Source organism: Dipodomys spectabilis, unplaced genomic scaffold (genome assembly GCF_019054845.1).
Source record: "Dipodomys spectabilis isolate Male_0828 unplaced genomic scaffold, ASM1905484v1 ptg000063l, whole genome shotgun sequence".
NCBI lineage: Eukaryota > Metazoa > Chordata > Mammalia > Rodentia > Heteromyidae > Dipodomys > Dipodomys spectabilis.
This window is the reverse complement of record NW_024870740.1, coordinates 6075134-6100517: the sequence shown is the minus strand read 5'-3', so window position 1 is coordinate 6100517 and position 25384 is coordinate 6075134. Positions and strand designations below refer to the sequence as shown.

Below are 25384 nucleotides of genomic sequence, written 5' to 3'. Positions count from 1 at the left end.
ACATGTTTAAAACTCATTTTTCAGATTGTTGACAATTATTAAGGTCTGATATCAGTTACAGGGACAAATATTTATAAGATCTTGCTTGGAATACATTTTAAAAACCTGTTGGTGTTTACCTTTCCGACTTTGATGGCTACAAAATGATTCTTGTTTTTCTCCATTGCCTAGTAGATCAAGTGCTTTCTAAGCTTACCTTTGGCTAATTCTAATTAAAATTAGACTTTCATTCTTTACTAATTCTAGACACACTTTAAAATCAGACAGACCTACGTTTAATCTGAATTCCATTTCTTTCCGAGGAGGGACTCTCAGCTGGCATTTCTGAGGTAGGAAGAGCAGCCACCAAGCAGGCCTGTTGGAAGAATGTGGAAAGTTTTAGAACATGCTGGAGAGAGCACGCCCCATCGACTGTGGTGCAAAAAGTAGCAGCAATGGATGCCAAGCAGATGCTGGGGCCTGCCTGCTTTCTGTCCCCAACACCTTGTAATCTGTACACAGTCAAGCATTTAATCCGCAAACATGCCTAACCGTCTCTGTGAGGTCAGCCATGTGTTTCTCCCTGTCAGATGTCTATGCTTCACCCAGTGCCCGCTGGCTACACTTACAGAGATAAAACAGTTCAGTCACAGTCTGGAGCCAAGCAGAGAAATTCTCCTGCAATACTGAGTTACCCATATTCAGACCTCTGTAAGCTTACTCAGTGATGGCAGAATAGATATTTTCATGGTGACACTTTTTTTCTTTTTCTTTTCTTTCTTTCTTTTTTTTTTTTTGTTGGTCATGGGGCCTGTTCTCTGGGCCTGGGCGCTGTCCCTCAGCTCTTCAGCTCAAGGCTATCACACTCTACCACTTGAGCCACAATGCCACTTCCAGTTTTTTCTGCTTATGTGGTGCTGAGGAATTGAACCCAGGGCCTCATGCATGCAAGGCAAGCACTCTACCACTGAGCCACCTTCCCAGCCCCTCATGGCGACACATTTTGAACAACACCAACTTGAACAATAAATTGGAGTTTTCCCTATCACCTTTCTGATTCACTGAGCATACTGGCTCTTTTCTGCTCATGGGAGTGTTCTAAATACTTCCCTCCCTCCAAACTTTGACATAGGACATGCTCTCCACATTTTCTTCCTGGAGAAGAATCACACCAAAGTTTAGCCAAGCACTTCTCCACTTCCTACTTATGTGGCCTTTCCAATATATCATGTGTCATTCATGGAAACTCCCAGATTGTTTTATGTGAACTGAAAGTTAAATTGCAATTTCCCACCAAAGAACTCTTGATACTGTGGAAGGACACAAAGAACTAAATGAAGCTGACTTATTCATGATCAGGTATCGAATTATTTTAAATTTTACTTCTATATCCTTTTTGCTTTTGGTTCAACTCTAACCTTTAACTGTATCAAAAGAATGTGTATGTTGATTATGTGTTGTTGAGATATAACAACATGCTACGGACAGCTCTTGTTATTTTCAAGATACAAAATAATCACCATGACTAAAACCATATATCTTTGTACATGTGCTTTTCATTCGATTGCATAGAGAAGTTTTTGTTTTTTGTTTTTATTGGGGAGGAGTTGTTTTGTTTCTGTTTTCTTTTTATTTGGGGGTCTGGGTGTGTGCAGGTCCTGGGGCTTAAACTCAGGCCTAGGCACTGTCCCTGAGCACTCTACCATGTGCGACAAGCTCAACTTTCCGGCTTTAGAGTGGCTTATTGGAGATGAGTCTTATGAACCATGATCCTCAAATCTCAACCTCCTAAGTAGCTAGGATTACAGGTGTAAGGCACCAGCACCCAGTACAAGGAGTTTTTAACCTTAAAATATCTTAAAGTAAACATTTGAGCAACTTTATTCTACTCTTTTTTTCACTAGTTTTGATTAAAATTGAAGTGTATTCTCTAAGCAAGTCAACTACATTTTGCAACATGAAGTAATAATTCCCTTCCATGCAACCAACACTCAGGACATGTGGACATTTCCATCCTTACATGTGGAATTTCTGAGAAAATGGTGGCGATTAAAACATAAAATGTGTGCTAGATTTCGCTTCTGCCTACAGAAAGATCTCAGAAGCATTTTGGGAATGAAATCCTTTTTCTCAACACTTTGTAATCTGTAAACATACAAGCATCTAATCCCCAAATATCACTGGCCATTTCTGGGTGGTGGTCCATGTGCCAAGGACCAGGACACTGGTGACCCTAATTCTTCTCCTGTCTCCTCTATCAACCAGTCCTCCCTAGGAGCCCTAAACTCTGCACATGCTCTGTCTCTTCTCCGTATGTGAGGGGCTAGCTCCACAGCACCTGTTCTTTCCTCTTGTCAACTCACTCCTTATCACCTTCAGTCTAGGCCCAATTATCCCCAATTATCCCAGCACCATGTCAAGATATTCTCCACAGGACTCCGCATGGGGCTTCATAGACATCTAACACCTATGAACACACCGAAGCCAGTCTTGAAAATAACATTTTTAATTGAATATTTGGAACTCTTTGCCTCAGCCAATGAACACTTTATTATCCACTCACAAGGAATGAGGACCTAGAAACGTAATACCCAGCAGTACTTCAGAGAGCAGCCAAACCACACTGACACTCAGCACTCCATTGTACTCCATTTCTTGCACTGGGGTTCCACAGGTCTCCTGCAGAGTTCACCTCATTGGACTCAAACCTTAGGATGTTTATACCAGAAGGCGCCAGGCAAGTCTTCTGCTCCAGATTTTACAGATGAAACCTCAAGCCAGCATAGCTAAGAAGACAAGGAGTGACAGAGCATGATAGGAGACAAGGCTCTTTGGCTCCCTACTTATTCTTAGTTTCTTACAACTCTCTCTTGCTTTGTATTACAGATATATAAAGATTTCATGGATGGTGGGTTCTAGGCCTGATCTGTGAAGGATAGTTTCACCACAGCTGAAGGAGGGAGAGTTCTCAAACCACCACTGATTCCGGATTTGAGTTCTACCTTTGGGGCTACGTTAATAGTAAGCCACAAGACATGTTTGAAGGTTATCAAACCATTGGTCAACAACCTCCACCCTGAGCCCACGCACCTCCCTGCAGTCAGAACTGCAGCCTGAGCCAGCAGCTCTTACGCTCCACAGCCTCTAAAGGAAGGCCTTATCCTGAACCCACCAGAGCACCCTCAAGTGATACAGACGCACTATGGACAGGGATAGACTGTGTGAGGCTGGGACTTGAGGGTCAGTCAGCAGAACAGAATGCCTCCTCCATGTGAAAACCCCAGCAGACATAGACAGTGGGGTAAGACACTCTTCCCTCCTGCCTTGAAGCAAGCAGAACTCCTTCATGACAGTTTCTCTCCTCTCAAAGCCCCCTGTCTCCACAGTCCATACTCACTTCCGGTACCGGTCTCTGAAAACGGATCTTCACTCCTGCTCTTCCGCTTCAGCAGCCCAGGGACCCAAAGGTTCTTCCTCTTCTCTGTGTCACAATGAAACGTGCTGGGAGTGAGAGCAATCAGTCAAGTAGTTGCTCGTTGGCAATGGTGTGACTTCAGTGAGTTACAAGCACCCACCTGGTGCAGATCCACAGCAGGACAGCATGGTTAACTCGTGCCATTCATAACGGGATTGTGTCCTTTCCCACTGGGAACAAATAAGATGAACTTCTACTTCGGATCAGTCTGCAGAGATTCCTTCCAAATTCGGGGCAGGACAGACTTCCAACACTCAGAATATGAGGTAGACGAATAAAAAGGAGAAGAGGGGGCTGGGAAGGTGGCTCAGTGGTAGAGCACTTGCCTTGCATGCCTGAGGCCCTGGGTTCGATTCCTCCGCACCACATAAGCAAAAAGAAAAAAGTCGGAAGTGGCGCTGTGGCTCAAGTGGTAGAGCGCTAGCCTTGAGCTGAAGAGCTGAGGGACAGCGCCCAGGCCCAGAGTTCAGGCCCCACGACCGGACCAAAAAAAAAGGAGAAGAGGGAGCGCATACACTCAAGAATTCAAGGTATATCAGACAAAATTAAGAACAATGAGAGAAGGGGTGAGTAGAGAAGAGGTGGGTGAGAGCGTTGAATGGGTGACGCTGATCAAGATGCATTGTATTCATAAACCGCTTGGTTAAGGGACGACTCCTTTGTACAACTACTTAAAGATAATTTTTTTAAACAAATTTAGAAAATGAATGGAAAAGTAGTAGATAAAAGTACATGTGCCTATAGAACACACTTATCCTTGGTCACAGGCCCGGGGAATAAAAAGTTAAATAATTGCAGGAAGTGGATGGTTGCTTGGGAACGTGTAAAATGATACTTTTAAACTCCTCACCCTCTTTAGGGCAAGTTTCTCTCAGGACACCAGTACTACTTCACTCCACATATTTGTTTCAGCAACTCCTTCACCCAACTATATAAAGCGAGAAGACTCTAGTTTTCCACATATTATTGAGTGCATACTAATTGCAGTGTGAGAAGAGGCCATGAGCCAGGGCATACACATGGCCTTTAGAGCTGGAAAAGGCCAGTAAACAGATCCTCCCCTTCCCCCACCCAGAATGCAGTCCTATCCATCCCTTGATTTGAGGCCCCTGAGATCCAGTGTATTGGACTTACACCTACAGAAATGTATGATGGTGGCTCTGCGTCATTTTATGCTGCTCTTTTCAGTAATTGATTTCACACTAGTAGAAAATTAAATACACAATCCAATTTCTAGCCATTCAGAATCCAGACTGAATCTCGCTGAAGTTCCATTTCCTCATGTACCGAAGTAGGAAATAATAAATGCTCATCTAAGAGGAATCTTGCAAGAATACAAAGAAGAATGTGGACACTAGGACAATGCCTGGAACCACTGAAGTAAGGAAAGCTTTTCTCTGAATCAGTTACAGGGTGAGATACTACTGAAGAGTTGTCCACCAGTGAAGAAAAGAGCCATTCCCTCTGGGACTGTTAACAAGCCACTTCTAGTCTCCTGGGCATGCCTAAACAAGATCATTGTCTTCTATAAATTCCTGGAGAACATAGTAGATCTTCCAGTAGATCAAATCATCTCCCTGTTACCATATCCCGGGCTACCTGTACTGAGGAAAACGGGATCACTTGTTTTTCTTTTTTGTTAACTCTCCTATTGTTTGTCACCGGAAGTCTCCCTTTTGTAGTCTGCATGTTACAGTGGAAGAAGGAGGCAAAAGATGAGGTTTCCCACGACTGCAGACACTGACTCCATTAAAGCATATGGCCTGCTTTCTGGCCTCATTTACAAACAGCGATTCTCCTTCCCCCAAATTTCAATTAATAAAATCCAAACCATTATCAATTTCCCACAGGAGATAACTGCAGAGAAATTTTGTTGGTGCCACCTTAACATTTGCTATGGGTCTACCCTGCCGCCTAGTGGCAAAGATCAGTAATCTCATCCCATTCTGCCTGAGCCCAAAACTACCAAGGGAGTAGGCAGGAAGCTAGCAATTGAAATTGCTAACGTGTGAGCAAGTGACTGACTGGCTCGTTTTATGGGTTTGCCTGACCTAAACAAAATATATTCCAAGAGGATTTCTTAAAAGCATGATATCCTCATCTAAAATGCTACACTGGTTAAATCAGAATAGGCATCCCAACTTCCACTCCAATAGCCTAAATAGACATATATTTCTCTCATGGAAGAATATTTTAGTGAGCTCTCCCTTTTTTACCTCCATAAGATAAGAACATGGAACATCGAACCTTTATCTCAATTACTTTTGCAGATCTGTGACCAAAATATTTTCTGAGACAACTGGAAGGAGGAAATGTTTTCGCTCATGGTTTTAGAGACTGCAGTCTACAATCCCAGAGTCTTCGTTGCTTTGGGGCAGGAGCTGAGTCAGAGCATCCTGGTGAGGTAGCAGGGAAGGAAGAGGTTGCTCTCCTCATGGGGACAGGAAGCAGAGAGTGAGGGAAAGGCTTTGGGCCAGGAACGACCTTCAAATACACACCCCAGCGTCCTATTTCCTCTCGTTGTGCTCTACTTCTTTTTCCGTTTCCACTGAATCCTAAAGTTCCCACCGTCTTCCATGTTCCTATCACCTCCCAAAATAGTTCCACCAGGCATTCTACTCTAGCCTGAGAGAAGCAGTTCATATGTAAACCATCATGTCCAAACTATTGCTTTAGCAAGAATGTTTGAGCTTTAAAATATTTTCAGTTAATTCACTGCCATGTTTAACTTCTTTTCCAATAGGGAGCCAGCTATGCGGTGTTGGCATATGCCTGTTTTTAGCAGGTGTTAATAATTCTCTCCCAAAACTAATATATTACTCATTTCTTTTCCTCACATTCTTGGTTTTGTGTGTGTGTGTGTGTGTGTGTGTGTGTGTGTGTGTGTCTGTGTGTGTGAAAACCTTACTTTTGCTTTGGTTCTATTCCTTTTATTTTTCTCCAGCTAATTTTCTAAGAATGGTATATTTATAACTTTTATCACCTGATTGAAAGAATAAAATTCTTGTTGATCCCTATCTTCCTTCTGAGGGAAATTTTGATACTCTGAGAGAAGTGTCTTTAGTTGAAGAGTTTAAAAGATAAAGGTGGCTGCTTAGTTAGCCAGAAATAAGATATATTAACATATTACTAAAACTCACAATAGAACCTTCCTAGATTCTCTCTTTATATACATCCTCTTGTTTGGTTGCAATTCATACTAACTGGCTGTTCACCGGTTGTATTCTCCTCTGTTCTTCTCTCTGCAGTGCTAACTCCCTGTCTCTAGACTCTGGCTCTTCCACAGATCATCCTAAGTGAACACTTCAGTTTCAGTCTTCAAAACCAAGTTGAACCTCTTCTTTCCACCTGAATTTGTCCCTGCTCCAGACGTTGCTCTTCTCATAAAGAATGCCACACCTGTGCTAGGTGCCAGTGGCTCAGGCTTATAATCCTATTTATGAGACTGAGATCTGAGGGTTGTGGTTCAAAGCCAGCCCAGGCAGGAAAATCTGTGAGACTTTTATTTCCAGTTAATACCCAAAAAGGTGGCAGTGGTGCTATGGTTCAAGTGGTAGAGCAAAACACTCAGAACCTAAGTTCAAGCCCCAATATTGATGCGCGTGTGTGTGTGCACCCCCCCCCACACACACACAGAATGCCACCCGCCTCTGCTGCTGAACCACCTGGAATTCCAGGGGACACCTAGAATTTCCTCTCACCTTTGGCCTCCTAGAAATTCCACTCTCCCTTTGCCATGATGATACTGTATCCTCTTAGCTGGTCTCCTGATATTCCCTTTTCCCTTTTCCAATCTATTCTCTATTTGCGGAACAGACTGAACTTTATAAAATGTAAATAGGTCACCATTCAAAATATTTCATTGGCTGGAAAAGCTATATCATGCAAGGAAATTCAAAAAACAAACAGGAGTAGGTACTCATATCAGATGAAGTAGGCTTTAAAAATTTCATAAAGAGCCAAAGAGAGTCATTATATATTAATAATATGGTCATTTCTACAAGAAAATATAGAAATTGTAAATACATATACCCAATACAGAACTTCCACATACATAAAGCAAATATTTGACCTAATACACTAATGCTGAAGAATTTCAATATTCACTTTCTTCAATGGACAGATTATCCACACATAAAATCAACAGAGGAACATCAGAAATGAACCATACTACAGAATAAATGGACCTAACCCACATTTACAGAACATTTCACCCAACAGCTGTATAATATGCATTTGCCACCTTAGTGCTCAGAATATTCTCCAAGTCAATCCTCAATAAATCTAAAAGCATTGGAATCATGGCACGTATCTTCTCATACTACAATATATTAACACTCCAAGTTGACAGAAGATAAGAAAGTACAAACCAATGTTAAATGGCAGGCTCTTATATGACTAATAAATTAAAAGAAAAATTAAAAAGTCTACAAGTTAACTAACACGGCACCACACTGTTCCAGAATCTGTAGACAATAGCGCAGAACAGCAACAAAAAATATATGAAATCACTGTGGACAATAGTGTACTTTAAAAAAAATTAAAACAAATGACGATGCCCAAATGTATGCAACCTGTCAAAATTGAATCAAAAATGTTTCCAAAAATTAGGTATAGATATATGTTAAAATACTAAAGGGTGTATATGAAAAATTCACAGCCAGTATCATACTGTAGGGGGAAAAGGTGAACACTTTCCTTCTAAGATGAGGAATCAGACAGGCATGCACACTAACTACCAAGACTCTCATCTAATTAGTATTAGAAGATGAATGAAGCAAATTGGAAATTATGAAAGTTTAAATTATCTATGTTTTCTGTTTACAAGACTAATATGCCATCAAAATTGTCAGAGCATATGAATTCAGTAAAATAGTCGAAGACAAAAATCAGTATACAAAATCAATAGCACACCTAATTGCAGCAGTTCAAAACTATAATGCTAGCTACTTAGGAGTCAGTGATGAAGGACTGGAATTGGAGGCCAGGCCAGGATAAAAGTTCATGGATTCCATCTCAACCACTGTTTGAGCACAGTGGCTCACCTGTCATCTATGAAGAAACACACATAGGAAAATCTCAGCCCAGGCTGGTCTAGACATAAAGAGAGACTTTACCACAAAAAAACAATTCAAAAAGGGGCTGGGGGCATGGCTCAAGTAGTAGAATGCCTGCCATTCAGGTGCAAAGCCGTGCGTTCAATCCCCAGGGTTGGAGAGTGGGAGAGAAAATAGTAGCATTGTTTTCAAACTGTTTAAAAATCCCTCTCATAATAGCTACACAAAAATTAACATTTAAAAAGAAGTGATAAGCTGGGCGCTGGTGGCTCACGCCTGTAATCCTAGCTACTCAGGAGGCTGAGATCTGAGGATCGTGGTTCAAAGCCAGCCCTGGCAGGAGAGACAGTGAGACTCCTATCTCCAATAAACCACCAGAAAACCGGAAGTGGCGCTGTAGCTCAAATGGTAAAGTGCTTGCCTTGAGCTCAAGAGCTGAGGGACCCCGCCCAGGCCCAGAGTTCAAGCCCCACGACCGACCAAACAAAAACAACAACAACAACAAAAAAGAAGTGATAGAATTTTACCATTAATTAAGTAAATTACAATAAACAGAGGAAAAAATTAGAGAGGACACACACTAAAAAAAGGGTAACTTATCCTTTGTTTATGGATTGGAAGAACATTGTCAACATGTCCATGCTATTTAAGGTGATCTATAATTCAGTGTAGCTCTCTTCAAAACTCTAGTGACATTTTTTACAGATACTGAAAAATATCTTAATTTACATAAATACAAGCCAGGTACCAGTGGCTCACACCTATAATCCTAGTTACTCGTGAGGCTGAAATCTGAAGATCATGGTTTGAAGTCTGTAAGACTCTTATTTCCAATTAAGTACCAAAAAAGCAGAAAGTGGCGCTATGGCTCAAGTGGTAGAATGCTAGCTTTGTAAAAGCAGCTCAGGTACAGCATCCAGGCCCTGAATTCAAGCTCCAGGACTGGCACAAAAATAAAATTACATGAAAACAGGGCTGGGAAGGTGGCTCAGTGGGAGAGTGCTTGCCTCGCCTGCATGAGGCCCTCAGTTCAATTTCTCAGCACCATACAAATAGAAAAAGCCGGAAGTGGCGCTGTGGCTCAAGTGGTAGAATGCTAGCCTTGAGCTGAAGAGCTGAGGGACAGCGCCCAGGCACAGAGTTCAAGCCCCATGACTGACAAAAAAAAAAATCAGACATGAAAACACAAAAGATCGGGGCTGGGAAGGTGGCTCAGTGGTAGAGTGCTTGCCTTGCATGCCTGAGGCCCTGGGTTTGATTCCTTAGCACCACATAAGCAAAAAAGAAAAAAAAGCCAGAGGTGGCGCTGTGGCTCAAGTGGTAGAGTGCTAGCCTTGAGCTGAAGAGCTGAGGGACAGCGCCCAGGCACAGAGTTCAGGTCCCACAACCAGACCCAAAAAAAAAAGAAAAAAAAAAACACAAAAGATCCAGAATACTCAAGCCATCCTAAGGTGGAAAAAAATTACAAATGAACAAGCAACGCTAACATAAAAGAAAGAAAGAAAAAGCTTAGACGTAGCACAATGCCTGACTTCAGACACACCAAAGGTCTATAGTTATTAAATCAACATGGTAGAGGTCTAAAACTGACTCAACAGGCCAGAACAGTGAACCCAGAATTAAATCCTCACTCCCATCGTGCCAATAATATACTATAACATGGAGAAAAGATAGCGGTGCTGGCAAAATTGGATCGACATATGCAGGAGAATAGAACCAAATCCCTTTTTTCCACCACCAACAACAATCAACTCAAAATGGATCAAAGAGACAAACCCTAAAAATGAAACTATACAAGTGTTAGCAGAAGTCCTATCTGAGAGCTTTGTGAAAAATAAACTACATAGAAATTATGAAGCTGGAAAACATAATAATTGAAATGAAAGTTTCACTAGAAGGTATGATAAGATCAGGGAGCAGGCAGAGAAAGAATCAGTGGACTTGAAAATAAGACAAATAAGATTATGTAGTCTACCAGGAAGAAAGACAAAAATGAACAAAGCCTTAGAGACCTGCATAAGAAATATCAAATATCCCAACATATACATAATATTAGTCCCAGAAGGAGAAAGAGAGGGAGGGATAGAAAGGATGACTGAAGCTATAACGGCCAACAACATTCAAATTTAATGAAAAACATAAATATTACCAACTAAACAGCTATGTCTTTCATCTATAAGAAGAATGAACTCAAAGAGACATTATATTCGAAGTATCAAAAGATGGGTATGAGAGATGTACAAGAAACCATGTTGAAAAACGAACTTTACAATTTAGGTTGGGAGGGGGAGTAGTTATGGAGGAGGGAGGGAAGAGATAGTAGGGGGAAAACAAAGGAGGAGGCAACAATGCTTGATAGGAAATGTGCTCATTACCTTGCTCATGTCACTGTAACCCCTCTGTACAGTATTTTCACAATAAAAATGTATTTTTAAAAAAGATGGATGTAATGGAGCTAAATAATAGAGCGTGTGTCCAGCAGACGCAAGGCTCTGAGATCAACCCCCACAAGAAGAACATAATACTGACAAAGAGAATTTTTAAAGCAGGAGGAATGAAAAGACATCTTGTGCAAGACTTCCTCAATAAAAATTAACCATGAATAAAGGTTCAAGGTCTTGGCATTATTAGCAAGTTGGTGTCTAAGAGAACATTTCACATTGCCCCCATGTGGCAGAAAGGAGAAGTACTATGTTCTCAAATGTAAGAAGGCAAAAGAGGATAATGGTATGAATACTATGTACTCACATGGCATGAGACTTGGAAGGATAGGCCGTTCTCCAAGTCTCATTTTAAAGGTGATTAATCCTGCTTACAAGGGCAGATTCCTGATAACATAAGCACTTCCCCAAAGGCCCCAGCATCTCTTAACTATCACCAGAATTAAGTTTAACATGAATTTTGGAGAAATATACAGACATTCAAACCATAAACACAGCAAGTATTTAATATTGATTATGCAAGTAAGTTTCTATATGTGCTCTCAGTCATTCCCATAGAAGTGATGATTAAAGCTATACAGAGACTAGAAAAGGGAGGGGCAAAGAACTAAATCATGGAACATATGGGAAAGATTCATGTTTATGAGGCAAGAGAAAGAAAACAAGATATATATATATATATCATATATCATACACTCATGTGTATACTGAATATACAATATTACAGTACTTCTTCTTTATGTGTGGGAAATATGCTAAGAACCCCAATGGATACCTGAAGGTGTGGGTACAATCAAACCCTATATATTCACACCAGTTTTCCTATGCATATCTGCTTGTAATCAGGTTTCATTTTTGTTAGGCTCAATAAAAAATTAACAATAAGAACTAATAATGAAGTAGAACAATTATAACAATACAACATCCTATAATAAAATCACCATTGCTGCTACTCTTGCCCTTTGAGACCATCATGAAGTAAAATAATGGTTATTTGGATAAGAGAACTGTGATGCTGTGACAGTTGGCCTTAATAATTAAGATGACTAGTACAGGTAGCCTCTGTAGCCTGGATACACTGGATAAAGATGATTTATATCCCAAGAGAGACAGAGCAAGATAGCTCTGCTTTATCATGATACTAAGAACAGCATATAAGTTAAATATTAGGAATGATTTCTGAAATGTTCCCTTTAAGATTTCTGGACTATAGTTTACCTACAGACATAATTGAAGATGTGGAGAGCAAAATCAAAGAGAAGGTGGTGATATACTTCTGCAACAAAAAGAATCAACTACGTACATGCCATCCCTTCCACACTCCACAGAGCCCCAAAACTCAAGTTTTTCTGCTGCAGAGAAGAGACACTTCACCCTCCTGACATAAATAATTGAATAACATACTAGAAACAATCCAAAGAATCATTCCTAATCAGAACCATGTCTATTTGCACAGTATTTGTACATCTCTCTCTCTTCTAAATAAAACTTGGTTGCTTCGTCCTTCTTAACTCTTTTAATGTATACTGTCTTTTTCTTCTGAAAAAATAGCTCATGTCTTTTATATAGTGTAAGCAAGCTTTTAGTAAGCCAAGAAACAAGTGATATAAAGGGAAGCTGAAAGTGGCCACAGATTTTTTAGCTACTTAAACAACACTTTCTCCAACAGAAAGATTAATGCCTACCCCTCTGTACACTATTTTTACAATAAAAAAATAAAAAAGGAAAGCAAAAAAAGAAACATTAATGCCTGTCTTAAATTAAGGAATTAGGAGAAAGAAAATGAAGCGATAGGATAGAAATTGACTAACATTTCATCAATTCATCTCCTAGGGCTGTAATATAATGGTACCAAACCAAGTTATCTTTATTAGCCTGTCTTATTTGAGTCCCCTTCCCTTTTTTTCTTTGTACGGACTTGCTAATTTTGATGCATTATCCCATTTGTTTACTAAAACTCATACCCTGCTGATCTATAAGCTATTTCCAGCTCCTATTTTAACTAAAGAAGTCAGTGCTAAGACTCTCTTTGACAAGAAGGAAACAATGTTGCAGTGAGGATTAAATTTTCTCAGCTATTGAGTGGACATCGATATTTTTCATTGATGGGTTAGGTTTTAGGCGATCATCTTTTGTTGACTCTTCATTAGGTAGGATCTCCTTGATTTCAGCACTTTAAGTCCCTTCCCTTCCTGCTTTTGTTTAGGAGGGTCTAAATGGCTCGGTAGATACATGAGCCAACTTTTTATTTTGTTTCATCTATAGTACAAAATTACTTTCTAATGTTTTAGCATACTTCATTCATTATCTGCATCCTCCTTGATAATGAGGAGTTTGTCCAGGATTAATCAGCATAATTGTAAACAATCACGTGAGTGATTTCTCAATAGCTACCTGTTTAAAAAGCAAAACGAAACCTGAGATAAATCTCCAATCATACATTTTATTGAACAAAGTACATCTAAATTGTATTGCAATATGTAACCAATATCAAATTACTAATGAGGTATTATACATTCTTTTTATTGTACTAAGTCATTGAAATCTAAAGTGTATTTTACACTTAGATACACACATCAGATGTAAATTTGCTCTAGAAATCTTGATCTAGGACTGGGTGTAATGGTTCATGTTTGTAACTCCACCACTTGGGAGGCTGACACAGTAGGATCATGAGTTCAAAAACACCCTGGGCTTACATAGTTCCCCATCTCAAAAACATCACCAAACAATAAAAAGTCTTGGTCCATACATAGATTTCATAAATTTTACGGGAGCAAAGGAGATTCGCATACCCACATTGTTCAAATAATAAGGTTTTCTAGTAAATGAATCAAGACCCAATTTTTAAAACAGCATTTTGAAATTAAAAGAATGTAATCCTCCAAGTTATACTTCCTGTGTAGCTGGGATAACAGTTCCATGGTCACCATGTTCAGCCTTTCTTGCTTGATGGGGCGTCTCATGAACTGCCGCAAAGTTACCTCCTCTGCAGGACTTTTGCCTCCAACTTCCCGCAACCCAGCAAGAAAACGGGGCCGTCTGGGTTCCCCTTTCCTACGCCATTGATCTCCTTCGCTTAGGAATCACCATGCAGTCATTATCATCGAATATCTGAAAACGGTTGTTTTATATCAACTTTGTCCGGTTTCTGGTTATTTAAGAGCAGAGGTAAGTCTAATTCCAATTAGTCTGCCAGAGTCCAAAAGATATAAAATTTAATTGTGGTTCATTTAATAAATATTGATTGAATGCCTGCTGTACCTGAAAAATGGCAGAGAACTAGGAATGAACTATTGAACTACAAAATAAATGGTGTCTGCCCTCAGGTTACTGCAGCCTAGCAGAGAAAAACAACAATAGTTAAGTAATTGCTCAAGTGAATATGTAATATAAATCATGAAAAATGGTCTGAGAGGGAGCAGAGTGTGGTGAATAAAATATATAGTGGGGATATAATATATAATGGGAAGACATAACTTAGACCAGGAATCAAGAAAAGTTTCCCAAGAAAAAGGGCGTTTGAACCAGGATCTAAGGAATTAGAAAGCTGTGGAATTAGTGATTTGTAGAGCAGGAAGATTCCCAAGAAAACAAAACAGCATATGCAAACCACCTAATGGAATCATTAGAGGGTCATCAAGTCCACCCCTTAAACTGTGCAGTACTAAGACCAGCACTCAGGTAGTTTATGGCATTGTGCAAATGACAAGGCAGGGACTGGAACCCAGGACTCTCAGACTGAAATCTTTGAGACTAGTAGTCTTTGTATTCCACTATCACTAAATAAATGGATAGAATACCTGGGTGTTTTATATAACAACATTTGTAATTGTATGCTCATACATTATAGAGGGTGAATCATTTTATAATTTATTTTCCTTGAAAAAATAATCATGGCCAAAATTTTAAGATAAATGTTTAATTGCCAATCATTTTATATACATTACAGCGTGTATTCTGTGAAGTATTAAAAAATGTACAAGAGAACACAAAATAGTAGAGAATGAACAGGCACAGATGAAGCCAAAACAGCATCATAATGGCCTCAAAGTGGCAATACAGCTCCTAAGTGGCTCAATTACCCCCAGGAGAGTCTCACTCAGCGGTGGAAACCATTAGAGCTTTCAGACATTTTGGGAAGTGCATCTATTGCCCCATTCCAAGCTTAATTGGCATAATAAATGTCAATTAGAGCTGCTTTAAGATTTTAAACAGCAAAACTCAAGTGAAGCTATGCATGTATAGACTCATACAAGACTTCTCTACAAGAAGCCTCTTCTAAGAGAGGCTAAAGAGTCTGTTCCTGGGGTATTTACATTACCTGGGGTGATATGGACGCACTTGGCAAACTTACCTTCACATAGAAATTTTCCCAGCTATCCTTTAAGTATGCTGCATAAATGGCTTATAAATTGCTATATGTCTAATATATCAGCAGAATTCAATTCCTTTGCACAAATATATACAGAATATCAACTATGGACCAAAACCAGAAATTCCAAACACCCTGCCCCCCATCTGCATGCAAGGCTCCTCTCCCATCCTACTAGGAAGTCCTTTCCTAACTTTTCCTTCTGAAGCTTAAAAAACAATATTAACTGAGGATGAATATAAAATAAAGTCACTGTTTACTTTTAAATTTGGCAAAACTAAACATTTTTTTATGAATAATTGGTTCATTTTGGTATCCAAAGGAGAAGAAAAAAAAATCCATTGTAGTTTAAGTAGCCCAAGCTGCTAACTGTTTGAACTCATCATCGTCCTCTTCTGCTCTCTTAGACGAGGCTGAAACATAAAAGTGATGTTTAAAAATTAGTCATTAGTATCACTCATAGTTTCACCATGAAAAAAAGCAGGTATGAATTACATACAAAAATACATTTATGAAAGTTGGCACCAGTGGCTCACACCTGTAATCCTAGGTATTCATGAAGCTGAGACCTGAGGATTGAGGTTCAAAGCCAGTCTAGGCAAGAAAGTCTATAAGATTCTTTTTTTTTGGGGGGGGAGGCCGGTCGTGGGGCCTGAACTCTGGGCCTGGGTGCTGTCCCTCAGCTCTTCAGCTCAAGGCTAGCACTCTACCACTTGAGCCACAGCGCCACTTCCGGCTTTTTTCTTTTTGCTTATGTGGTGCTGAGGAATCGAACCCAGGGCCTTGAGCATGCAAGGCAAGCGCTCTACCACTGAGCCGCCTTCCCAGCCCTATAAGATTCTTATTTCCAATCAGCCAGCAAAAAGCTGGCTAGAGATGTGGCTCAAGTGGTAGAATGCTAGCCTTGAACATAATAGCTCAGAGACAGCACCCAGGCCCTGAATCAAGCCCCAATACCTGCTCCAAAACAAATTTATTTAGTAAGTGAAATATAAGTAAAGTGATCGGCTTGGTTATATTGAAGGAATTATGGGAACCTAGGTAATGGTGCTGGGTAGCAGACCTGCTTGGGATGATGGATGTGCAGAGGAGGGCATACTGTGCTTTCTAGCTGGCTGTGCTGGAAGAGAAGAGGAAGGCACATTTGGAAGCTGGATATTTGTCATCTTCTGATTTAATTCCTCTTGCTCCAATTCTTCAAGCTCTGCCATCAACTCATCCTGAACACAGGAGAAAGAAAGAATTACAGAGCTAACGTTTCAAGAAGTGGGTTTCCCTAAACACAATAATGAGAACATCTGCTACCCAATTGATATGTGAGAACCCAGTGAAATGGAATATTTATTTTAAAACTAAGTCTTTGTTGCAACACTGAGCAATGATTAAAAATGAATATTTGAGGTTGTGCAAATTTGTTGTAGTTAATCTTATAATACTTCAGTAAACAGCCATTCAAGTAATTTGTGCTAGCTGAATATATAATCTCCTCAGTTTCTGAGAAATTTACACCTTGCCTGTCATTATTGCATTACATTCTTTTCTCTTCTCCTGATGAGAACCCATGAAACTAATTGTAGAAAATAAATATTTTTATTGGATTAATACTACTAAAATTAAAAAAAACATCCAAGCACAGCAAAACTACGGTGCATACAAAAAAAGATTTAGAGATATTGTGGTTCCTTTGTAAATCATCAAAGTCAATATAAATTGTACTTGTTTGGGTTCATCAAACACTTCTTTCGTTTCATAAATTGTGTTTGTTTGGGTTCATCAAACTCATCTTTCCAACAATGATCCCAGGGTTAAACCTTAAACAATTCCCTATCCAAACACAGTATCCAAACAACAGTTACTTGAGAACTTCCAATACCAGGTCTGAGCTAATGTAAGCAGTTCATATCTACTGAGCTCTGTGAGTCCTTGGGTGGAGATCAACTCCCCTCAGAAAGAGATTGGGTATCAAAACTGAATTGATTGTAGATGGATCGTAACAAAGAAAAATTACCTGGCCTTACAGGCCATACAAAAACAAGCCATGAGGCCAGGCCCTGGCTCATGCCTGTGATCCTAGCTCCTCAGGAGGCTGAGATCTGAAGATCACTGTTCAAAGCCAACCTGGGCAGGAAAGTCTGTGATACTCTTATCTCCACTTAACTACCCTCCAACAAAGCCAGAAGTGGAGTTCTGGCTCAAGTGGTAGATCCTTATTCTTAAGCAAAAGAAGCTTAGGGACAGCTCCCAGCCCCTAAGTTCAAGCCCCAGGACCACTGTGCTGCATGCACATACACACACACACACACACACACACACACACACACACACACACACACACACACACGCACACACACACACACACACACACACACACACACACCAGGACCACTGTGCTGCATGCACATACACACACACACACACACACACACCAAAAATGAAGAAAAGAAAAAAAAAACTGGCCATAGGATGATTTGGCTGGCACATTCTATTTTTGCCAAACTCTGGTCCATACCATTTTAAATAGGTGATAACTGTCATTTTGTAGGATTACATGGAGTCACACTTTATTTGCTGGATGTATTTTGTTTACTATCACATAAAAGCAGAAACTTGGATTCTTTGCTGTGTTACTGGAACATTTGGAAGGGTTTCTAAACACGTCCTGCTCCTACTCATGTGTGCTTTGAGTACCAGTGAAATTCACAGTGCAAACACCACCATTTAATTACAGTCTGCCTGTACTATTAGACTGATTAATCTAAATGGAATATGTGTGTTAATAATAACACTCCAAGCCTATCTTGTTTCACAGTCTGCATAATAAACAGAGGCAGTCTACCCTCTAATTTAGCAGACACAGAGAATGATATGTATTCCTTGCAGGGACACAGCCTGCTTTCCTTGTCCAGATGTGTGAACACAAGATGCCTCATAATGGGGCCATTTACACTCTAAACACCAAAAGTCACTAACTTCATATAGTCACATGCTGTTTTTTTTTCTTAATAGCTGAAAACTTAATTAGAAGGCTGTTTACCAAACTCTATTAATCTTTTCTTTAAATCAGAGCTATCCCTCCTATGGGAAGTTTGTTCTCAACAAATAGCGTTCATGCAAGAAGTAATTAAGAGACCTGCCTATTGTATAGGACAGGAGCTACCTTTTATTGCAGGGACAATACTTCCTGAGAGATACTGTCCCTTTTATATCATCACCCACCTCATCAAAGCCATCGCCAAATTGAACCCGTTCTGAGAATGCTTCTGAGATTTCTTGGGCGATATCCTGTTGCTCAGTGATGTCTTGCATCAAGTCATCTATTTTGTTCAGATCCCTGGGAAATAATATTTTTTGAAAATGTTTTAGATTTTCATGTACAATAATGAATCTAGATATAATGTCATAAAAAAAAAGAATCATCTTAACATAGTCACTTAGTGATTTCTGTACCACAATAAAAAATCCTGATAATAGTATTTATCAACTTTGATTATAATTTGCATTTCAAAAAACTTAACCCTGAACATGCACACATATTTTAAATATTAAGTAAGTACCCATTACCTTTGAGAGTCACTCACTACATGATAAATTATTTTTTCATATTCATAGACTCACTTGAAATTTTGTCTAGTAGAACATAAGTAAAATTTAGATATATTCTGCTGTACATCAACTCTGCAGGGGATTTGCCTGGATCTCTAAGGACCACCATGACTCATGACTAAGATTAACTTTTTTGGGGGGTGTTAGTCATGGGACTTGAACTCAGGACCTAGGCACTTGTCCCTGAGCTCTTTTGCTCAAGGCTAACACGCTACCCCTTTGAGCTACGGCATCACTTCCTTTGACTGCACTCAAAGAAGCAGCAACTTCAGCAAAAGATGCAGGAAGCCACACAGCCAGGATAGACAGCTACTTCAAAGTCCATTTCTAAGCCGACCTCTGAACTGTTTCTTTAATAACTTGAATCATTCCTTCAACTCTGGACCAAAGTGATTGCGTTTTTTTTAAAAAACGGACTATGTCCCTTGTTATTAAATGATCTAACAATTGAAAAACCTGAGCCTAGGAGAACTAAAATTTTCTAACCTCAGACTATATAAACTAGAGAAGCTTAGTACTTTAACATATTTTTATGTGCTAATAAGAAATAATGCTTTGGCTAGACACTATTGGCTCATGCCTGTAATCCTAGCTACTCAGGAGGCTCAAATCTAAAGGGTTTAATGCCAACTCAAGCAAAAAGTTCCTGAGATTCTTACCTCTAATTAATCAGCACAAAGGCAGAAGTAGAGCCATGACTCATGTGGTAGAATGTTAGCCATGAGCAAAAAAGCTCCCAGATAGTGCCCAGGTACTGAGCTGAGTTCAAGCCACAAGATAAGCACACATATAAAATAATAATAAAAATGCTTTTACCATTCTCCACTACACTCTATCTCCAATCCTTATTATGTTATAATAAATACATTTATTACAAAAAGCATAGGACATTTGTGTAAAATATGTTTGTAGATGGAAGTGCCAAAGGAACACAATGATATGATGTTGCTATGCTATGGGAAAGGCTGGCATGGCAATACATTTTGGTACCCAGTTTACAGTCACAAGAGAAGATTTTGAGTTTGATAATGAATCTAATGATCTCTCAGTTGCCCTAATGGCCGCTGATTATTAGTGAGCTACCAAGGCAAGAAAATGTTATCAAGTTTGCTTTCACTGCCCATCTTTTTCCATCCCACAATAAAATTTGCCTCCCATGCCTCAGGCATCACTCTTGTGTTCCCTTGGTCAGGATTCCATGATCAATATACCATATCAGGAAGGACCAGTCCCAGGCATTTATTTCCCACTGCAAAAGTAAGCCAAACTACTGCCAATTCCACTACCTCAAGGAATATTGATTATTGAGTGATTACTTTTTGTTCCAGGAACAAAGTGAGAATTCAATAATCAAAGTATCAAAGCTATCAGCACAACTATGTTTATTGAAGCATTATTCACCATAGCTAAGATATGGAACCAATCCAGATGCCCCTCAGTAGATGAATGGATCAAGAAAATGTATACACACACACACACACACACACACACACACACAATGGAATTCTATGCCTCCAACAGAAAGAATGACACCACCCCATTTGTTAGGAAGTAGAAAGACTTGGAAAAAAGTATAATAAGTGAAGTGAGCCAGACCCAAAGAAACATAGGTCCCATGGTTTCCCTTACTTGCAATAACTAGTTTACATCTAGGATAATCTTACCAGACAAGCAGGAAAAGTCAAAAGCTATGTACATATGACCATATAAGATGATACTAAGTGAAATGAATCCCAAGATAGGGACACAAGAGGTGTTTTTCTTTGTCACTGTTGTTTTTTTATCAACTATGTGATTTTTTTTTGCTTCTTTTGTATGTTCTTCCCCCATGGTATAACCCCTGTTTTCACTGTATTTGATTCCTGTGTCCTGCATCATATATATACATTTTTCTAATATGGGGAGAGAAAGGGAAATAACAAAATGCTAAAACAAGGATACAGGTTGACTCATTTTAACAATGAGACCTACAAGACTTTATGTTGAAAAAGAACTTTGCAAATTTGCGGGGGAGTGGAGGCAGGGAGGAGTTGGGGAGGGATAGTAGGAGAAAAACAAAGGCAGGAAAACAATGCTTGATAGGAAATGTACCTTCCTCATGTAACTGTAACCTTCTGTACAGTATCTTTATAAAAAATATTTTTAAAAAGTAATCAAAGAATCTCAATGAGGAAGTGGTGCTGTGGCTCAAGTGGTAGAGCGCTTGCCTTGAGCTGGAGAGCTGAGGGATAGCGTCCAAGCCCCATGATCCACAAAAAACAAAACCAAGAATCACAATGATTATCTCGATTATCTCCATATGAACTTAAGTACCACTTGTTATTTCCAAGTTATAAACAGAGAAACCAAATCAGGGTAAGCAATTTATCCATGGTATAATCAGCTGTGCAACTAAGATTATAAACTAAAAAATGTATATATTCTTACTGGAGGCTAACGGGAGGAAATAGGAAAGTAGACAAATGAAGGGAGGAAGGGGGAAAATGCAGCCATAATGAAGTAAGGAGGTCAGGTCTGGCTGGCACCATAGCCACATGGTGGATGATAGGGTCTGGCACCTTGTCTTCAAGCTGGGAGAAGGAGATACCCCGCCCATCACCTGCCTCCCAGGTGATGGGCATGCCCAGATCCCTGGAGGCAGGGGCAGGCACTTGGTTGATAGGTTACTGACTCTGTCAGTCTAGTGTCTGGGACTGGGAATTTCCTGTGGACCTACTCCCTGTAACGGCCTATTTAGGCCCAGACCAGCACAGGTGCCATTACGCCATGCCACATGTGTCTCCGTGATCATGTCCTGTGTCCTTTCGCCTGGCTGGTCTTCAGTCATCGTGGTATCCCAATTCAGCTCTCCATCGGAGCTGAATTGGTTTGTTGGTATTGTTTTTGTTCTTTCTCTCTAACCTGTTTCCGAGCTGTGTGATGTGTATTTGGGGACTGCAGGCCTTTGTAATAATGGCTGCCTGCGGCCTGCTAACTGTATAATAAAGACTCCAATATTCCATCTTCCAAAACGTGGCTTCTGGGATAATTCACCTTACAACAATAACATTCAATATATCCTGTGAATATCCTGTGAAACTAGGAAAATGAGGGGAAGAACTGAGTTGGGAGAGATGGGAAAAATGATGAAAGGGGTAATATCAATTAAGATGCATTGTACTTATAAGCTGATTTGTTTAATGATAACCACTTTGTACAACTACTTAAAGATAATATAAATATAATTTTAAAAGCTATGAAATATAATTATTATTTTGTGTAAGTGATTCACAAATATTAGCTAGAATGGGCTAGGGAACTTAGTTAAGAAAACAAAAATGGTTAAGAGTTTGACTCAAGAGGTAGAATGCTTGCCCTGGGTTCAATCCCTAGTACCAGAAGAAAAAAAAAACACTTGCCTAAAAACAAAAAGTACAAGCCTTATTTTTTAAATTTAATTATTATTATCTTTTTTTTTTGTCTGTCATGGGGCTTGTCCCTCAGCTCCTCAGCTCAAGGTGAGCACTCTACCACTTGAGCCATAGCATCACTTCCAGTTTTCTGAGTGGTTATTTGGAGATAAGAGTCTCACAGACTTTCCTGTCCCAGCTGGCTTTGAACCTCGATCCTCAGATCTCAGCCTCCTTAATAGCTAAGATTACAGCGGAGCCACTGGCGCCTGGCCAAACCCTATTCTTTTTTTTTTATTATTATGAAAATACTGTACAGAGGGGTTACAATTACATGGGCAAGATAATGAGTACATTTCTTACCAAGCATTGTAGCCTCCTCCTTTGTTTCCCCTTCCTATCCCTTCCCATCCTCCCCCCTACCCCCTACCCAATCCTCCCCCCCCACCAAAATTGTAAAGTTCGTTTTCGACATAATGACTTGTACATCTCATTGTTGCAATGGGTCCACCTGTATCCCTATTTAAACGATTTGTTTTTTCCCTTCCCCTCCACAAATTATATGGACATCAAATACAGAGAAAGCAGACCAAACCCTATTCTTGAGCAAGGAATCTGGGCATCTACGTTCCCTTTAGCATCTCTCTAGATGATTCTAAAAAGTCTACCACTGTACTCTGGCTCCAAAATCTTCCCAGATGTTGGCATTAAAGTCTTATTAAAATTATAGAATTAAATTATTTACAAATAGAGTTCAGACAATCATAAGGGAATTGAAGGCAAAAATGAACACATTTTCATTTCCTGTTTTTTCTTCCTCTCTCCCATATTCTTCCTTCCACTTTCTCTCCCTTCCTTCTTTCTTGCTTTTTGTCACTTTCCATCAATAGATTTTTTTTAAAAAGCCTCAAGTGAGTGAGACATGTCTTGCCCAAACCACCACATAATTTCAGTTTCTTCCCCATACTGCCGGCAGCCACCAGTCAAAGGAGAGCGCCATCACTCACATGTTTTCATGAACTGCCTTCATGGCTTTTGCTGCGTAGCTCATGTTCCTCAGCACCTCGGTGTTGGTGTGGGAGTTTTCCAGGGCTTCTCTCTGGAACTCAATGGTGGACAAGGTGCCATCAAGCTGAGTGAGCTGCTTCTCAAACCTCTTCTTTCTCTTCAGTGCCTGTAATGCAGCTAAATAAGGAAGAGGCCACATTTGTAACAGAAAAAGATCAAGACTCTTACTTGAGAGACATTTACTCAGACTAACCAGGGGTTGGAATTGCTGTGTCTTAAGACAAAGCAAAGGGTCCATTAACCCTGAGAAACAACTCTCACCTCTCATCACCACACTAAATGTTCCCTTGAATATTTTGTTATTCCCACTTCCAAAGATCTGGCAGCTATAAGAAGAATGGGAAGTTAATTTTCATATTCCACAAAATATGCCACAGAAGATGGTTCTGTGCATACTTAATTTTGGAAAAAGAATAGTACAAAAAAGGAGTAAAAACTATGCAAAACAGGAGGGCAGTACCTTCATGGCCTGTTACTGTAAAGGCAAGTTTATTGAAACCCAGGGCATTGCAGTAGCTTATTTAAAGTTAGGCAGCTAGTGGCAGCCATAAGCAGAACCTGGAGTTCTGAGCTGTATGTCTTCATCTGAAATGCTTATAAAATGACCATTAAGGTTAAATACAACCATAAGGTCCCTGAGCCCCAATTCATCTGGAGTCACACTTAAGAACTACATGGTACACGGTAAGAGAAAAGAGCATCACCTTTAGAGCAAGAAGATCCATATAATTCTCACATTCATTTTAACATGACAACCTTACTTGCTTCTCTCTGAAGGCACAGAACTACTAAAAAAGTCCCTCTGGCTCTATCACCTTGGAAGACATCTCTCCACAAAAAAAAAAAACAAAAAAAAAACCTAAAATGTCCATTTGGACAAAGCTTTAAGAAAAGTGCAAGTAAGCACAGCAGTAGAAGGATGCAAGCATAATAACAAGTAATAACTGAATGGATTTGGCAAAAAAACTCAATGGTTTATAGATTCAGGAGAAAAATTGCCCCAAGAGATTTCTGAGAGCTGTCTCCTTCTTACTCTAAATTATTTATATTATTTCTAACTAACTCATTAATCCCAATGATTTTCATTGGTATACCAAGACCCATAACTATTGTATGTTGTGAGTGGATTTTACTAATAATCAAGATAGCTCTTTTTCCTCCCTCACTGACTACCAGAGAATTGGCCACCATCATGAGCAACATGGTAATAATCTAGACTAGGAAGCACACGACCTACAGAATTCCTGCAGAGGAAATGACCCGAGGTTAGGAGGAAAGGACACTGTCTCATTGGCTTTCAGCAGTGAGTATGTCAAAAGTTTAAAAGAAGTATTCTCACATCTTTGTAGATAATCTGTTCTGTTTCTCCTCTGGAAATATTGAAGATTTTGGGTTTTTTGCCTTAAATTAGGAAATTTCACTAGGACATGTATCTTTTTTTTTTTTTTTTGCTTTTATTCAAGTAAACACTGAGTGAGTACTTTTATCCTGAAGATTCAAATTCCTTTAACCTGGGAAAATAACATTCGATTATTTATTCTATTCTTTCTCCATTATTTCTTTTTTTCTCTTTTAAAACATTTTATTGTAAAGGTCATGTACAGAGGCGTTATAGTTACATAAGTGAAGTAATAAGTACATTTCTTATAAAGTGTCACCCTTCCCCATTTTCTCCTAGTTTTTCTCCTCCTGACCGCCTTCTTCCTCAAGTTCTATAGTTCATTTCCAGCACAGTGTCTAGTGAATGTCACTGCTGAGTTGGTTCACCCTTTGACCCACCATTTCTGTGCTTTTCTTTCCCCTCCCCAAACAAGAAAAATGTATATACAAGACAAAGGGTACAGAAATCAAAAACAGTGACAAAAGGGGGATAAATTGAAGGGGGAAAATAACTGCAAACAGTGCAATAATAAGCCTCTTGCTTCCATTTCTTAGAGTTCATTTGATCAGCATCATTTCATATGCTCATATGCGCATAGCTGCTGTTTCTCCATTAT

General features: G+C 39.5%; 1 protein-coding gene across 1 annotated transcript in view; it reads right to left on the bottom strand.

Moving 5' to 3' along the window:
• Positions 1-14862: 14862 nt before the first annotated feature.
• Chmp4c (charged multivesicular body protein 4C) overlaps positions 14863-25384 on the bottom strand; it is a 30039-nt gene continuing 19517 nt past the window's right edge. The window contains exons 2-5 of the mRNA XM_042680673.1: positions 23327-23504; positions 18544-18658; positions 16391-16547; positions 14863-15740 (exon numbers count right to left, since the gene is read on the bottom strand). Of these exons, the coding sequence (XP_042536607.1) occupies positions 15676-15740; positions 16391-16547; positions 18544-18658; positions 23327-23504 (515 nt within the window). The 3' untranslated portion in view covers positions 14863-15675. The remainder of the gene's footprint in view (positions 15741-16390; positions 16548-18543; positions 18659-23326; positions 23505-25384) is intronic.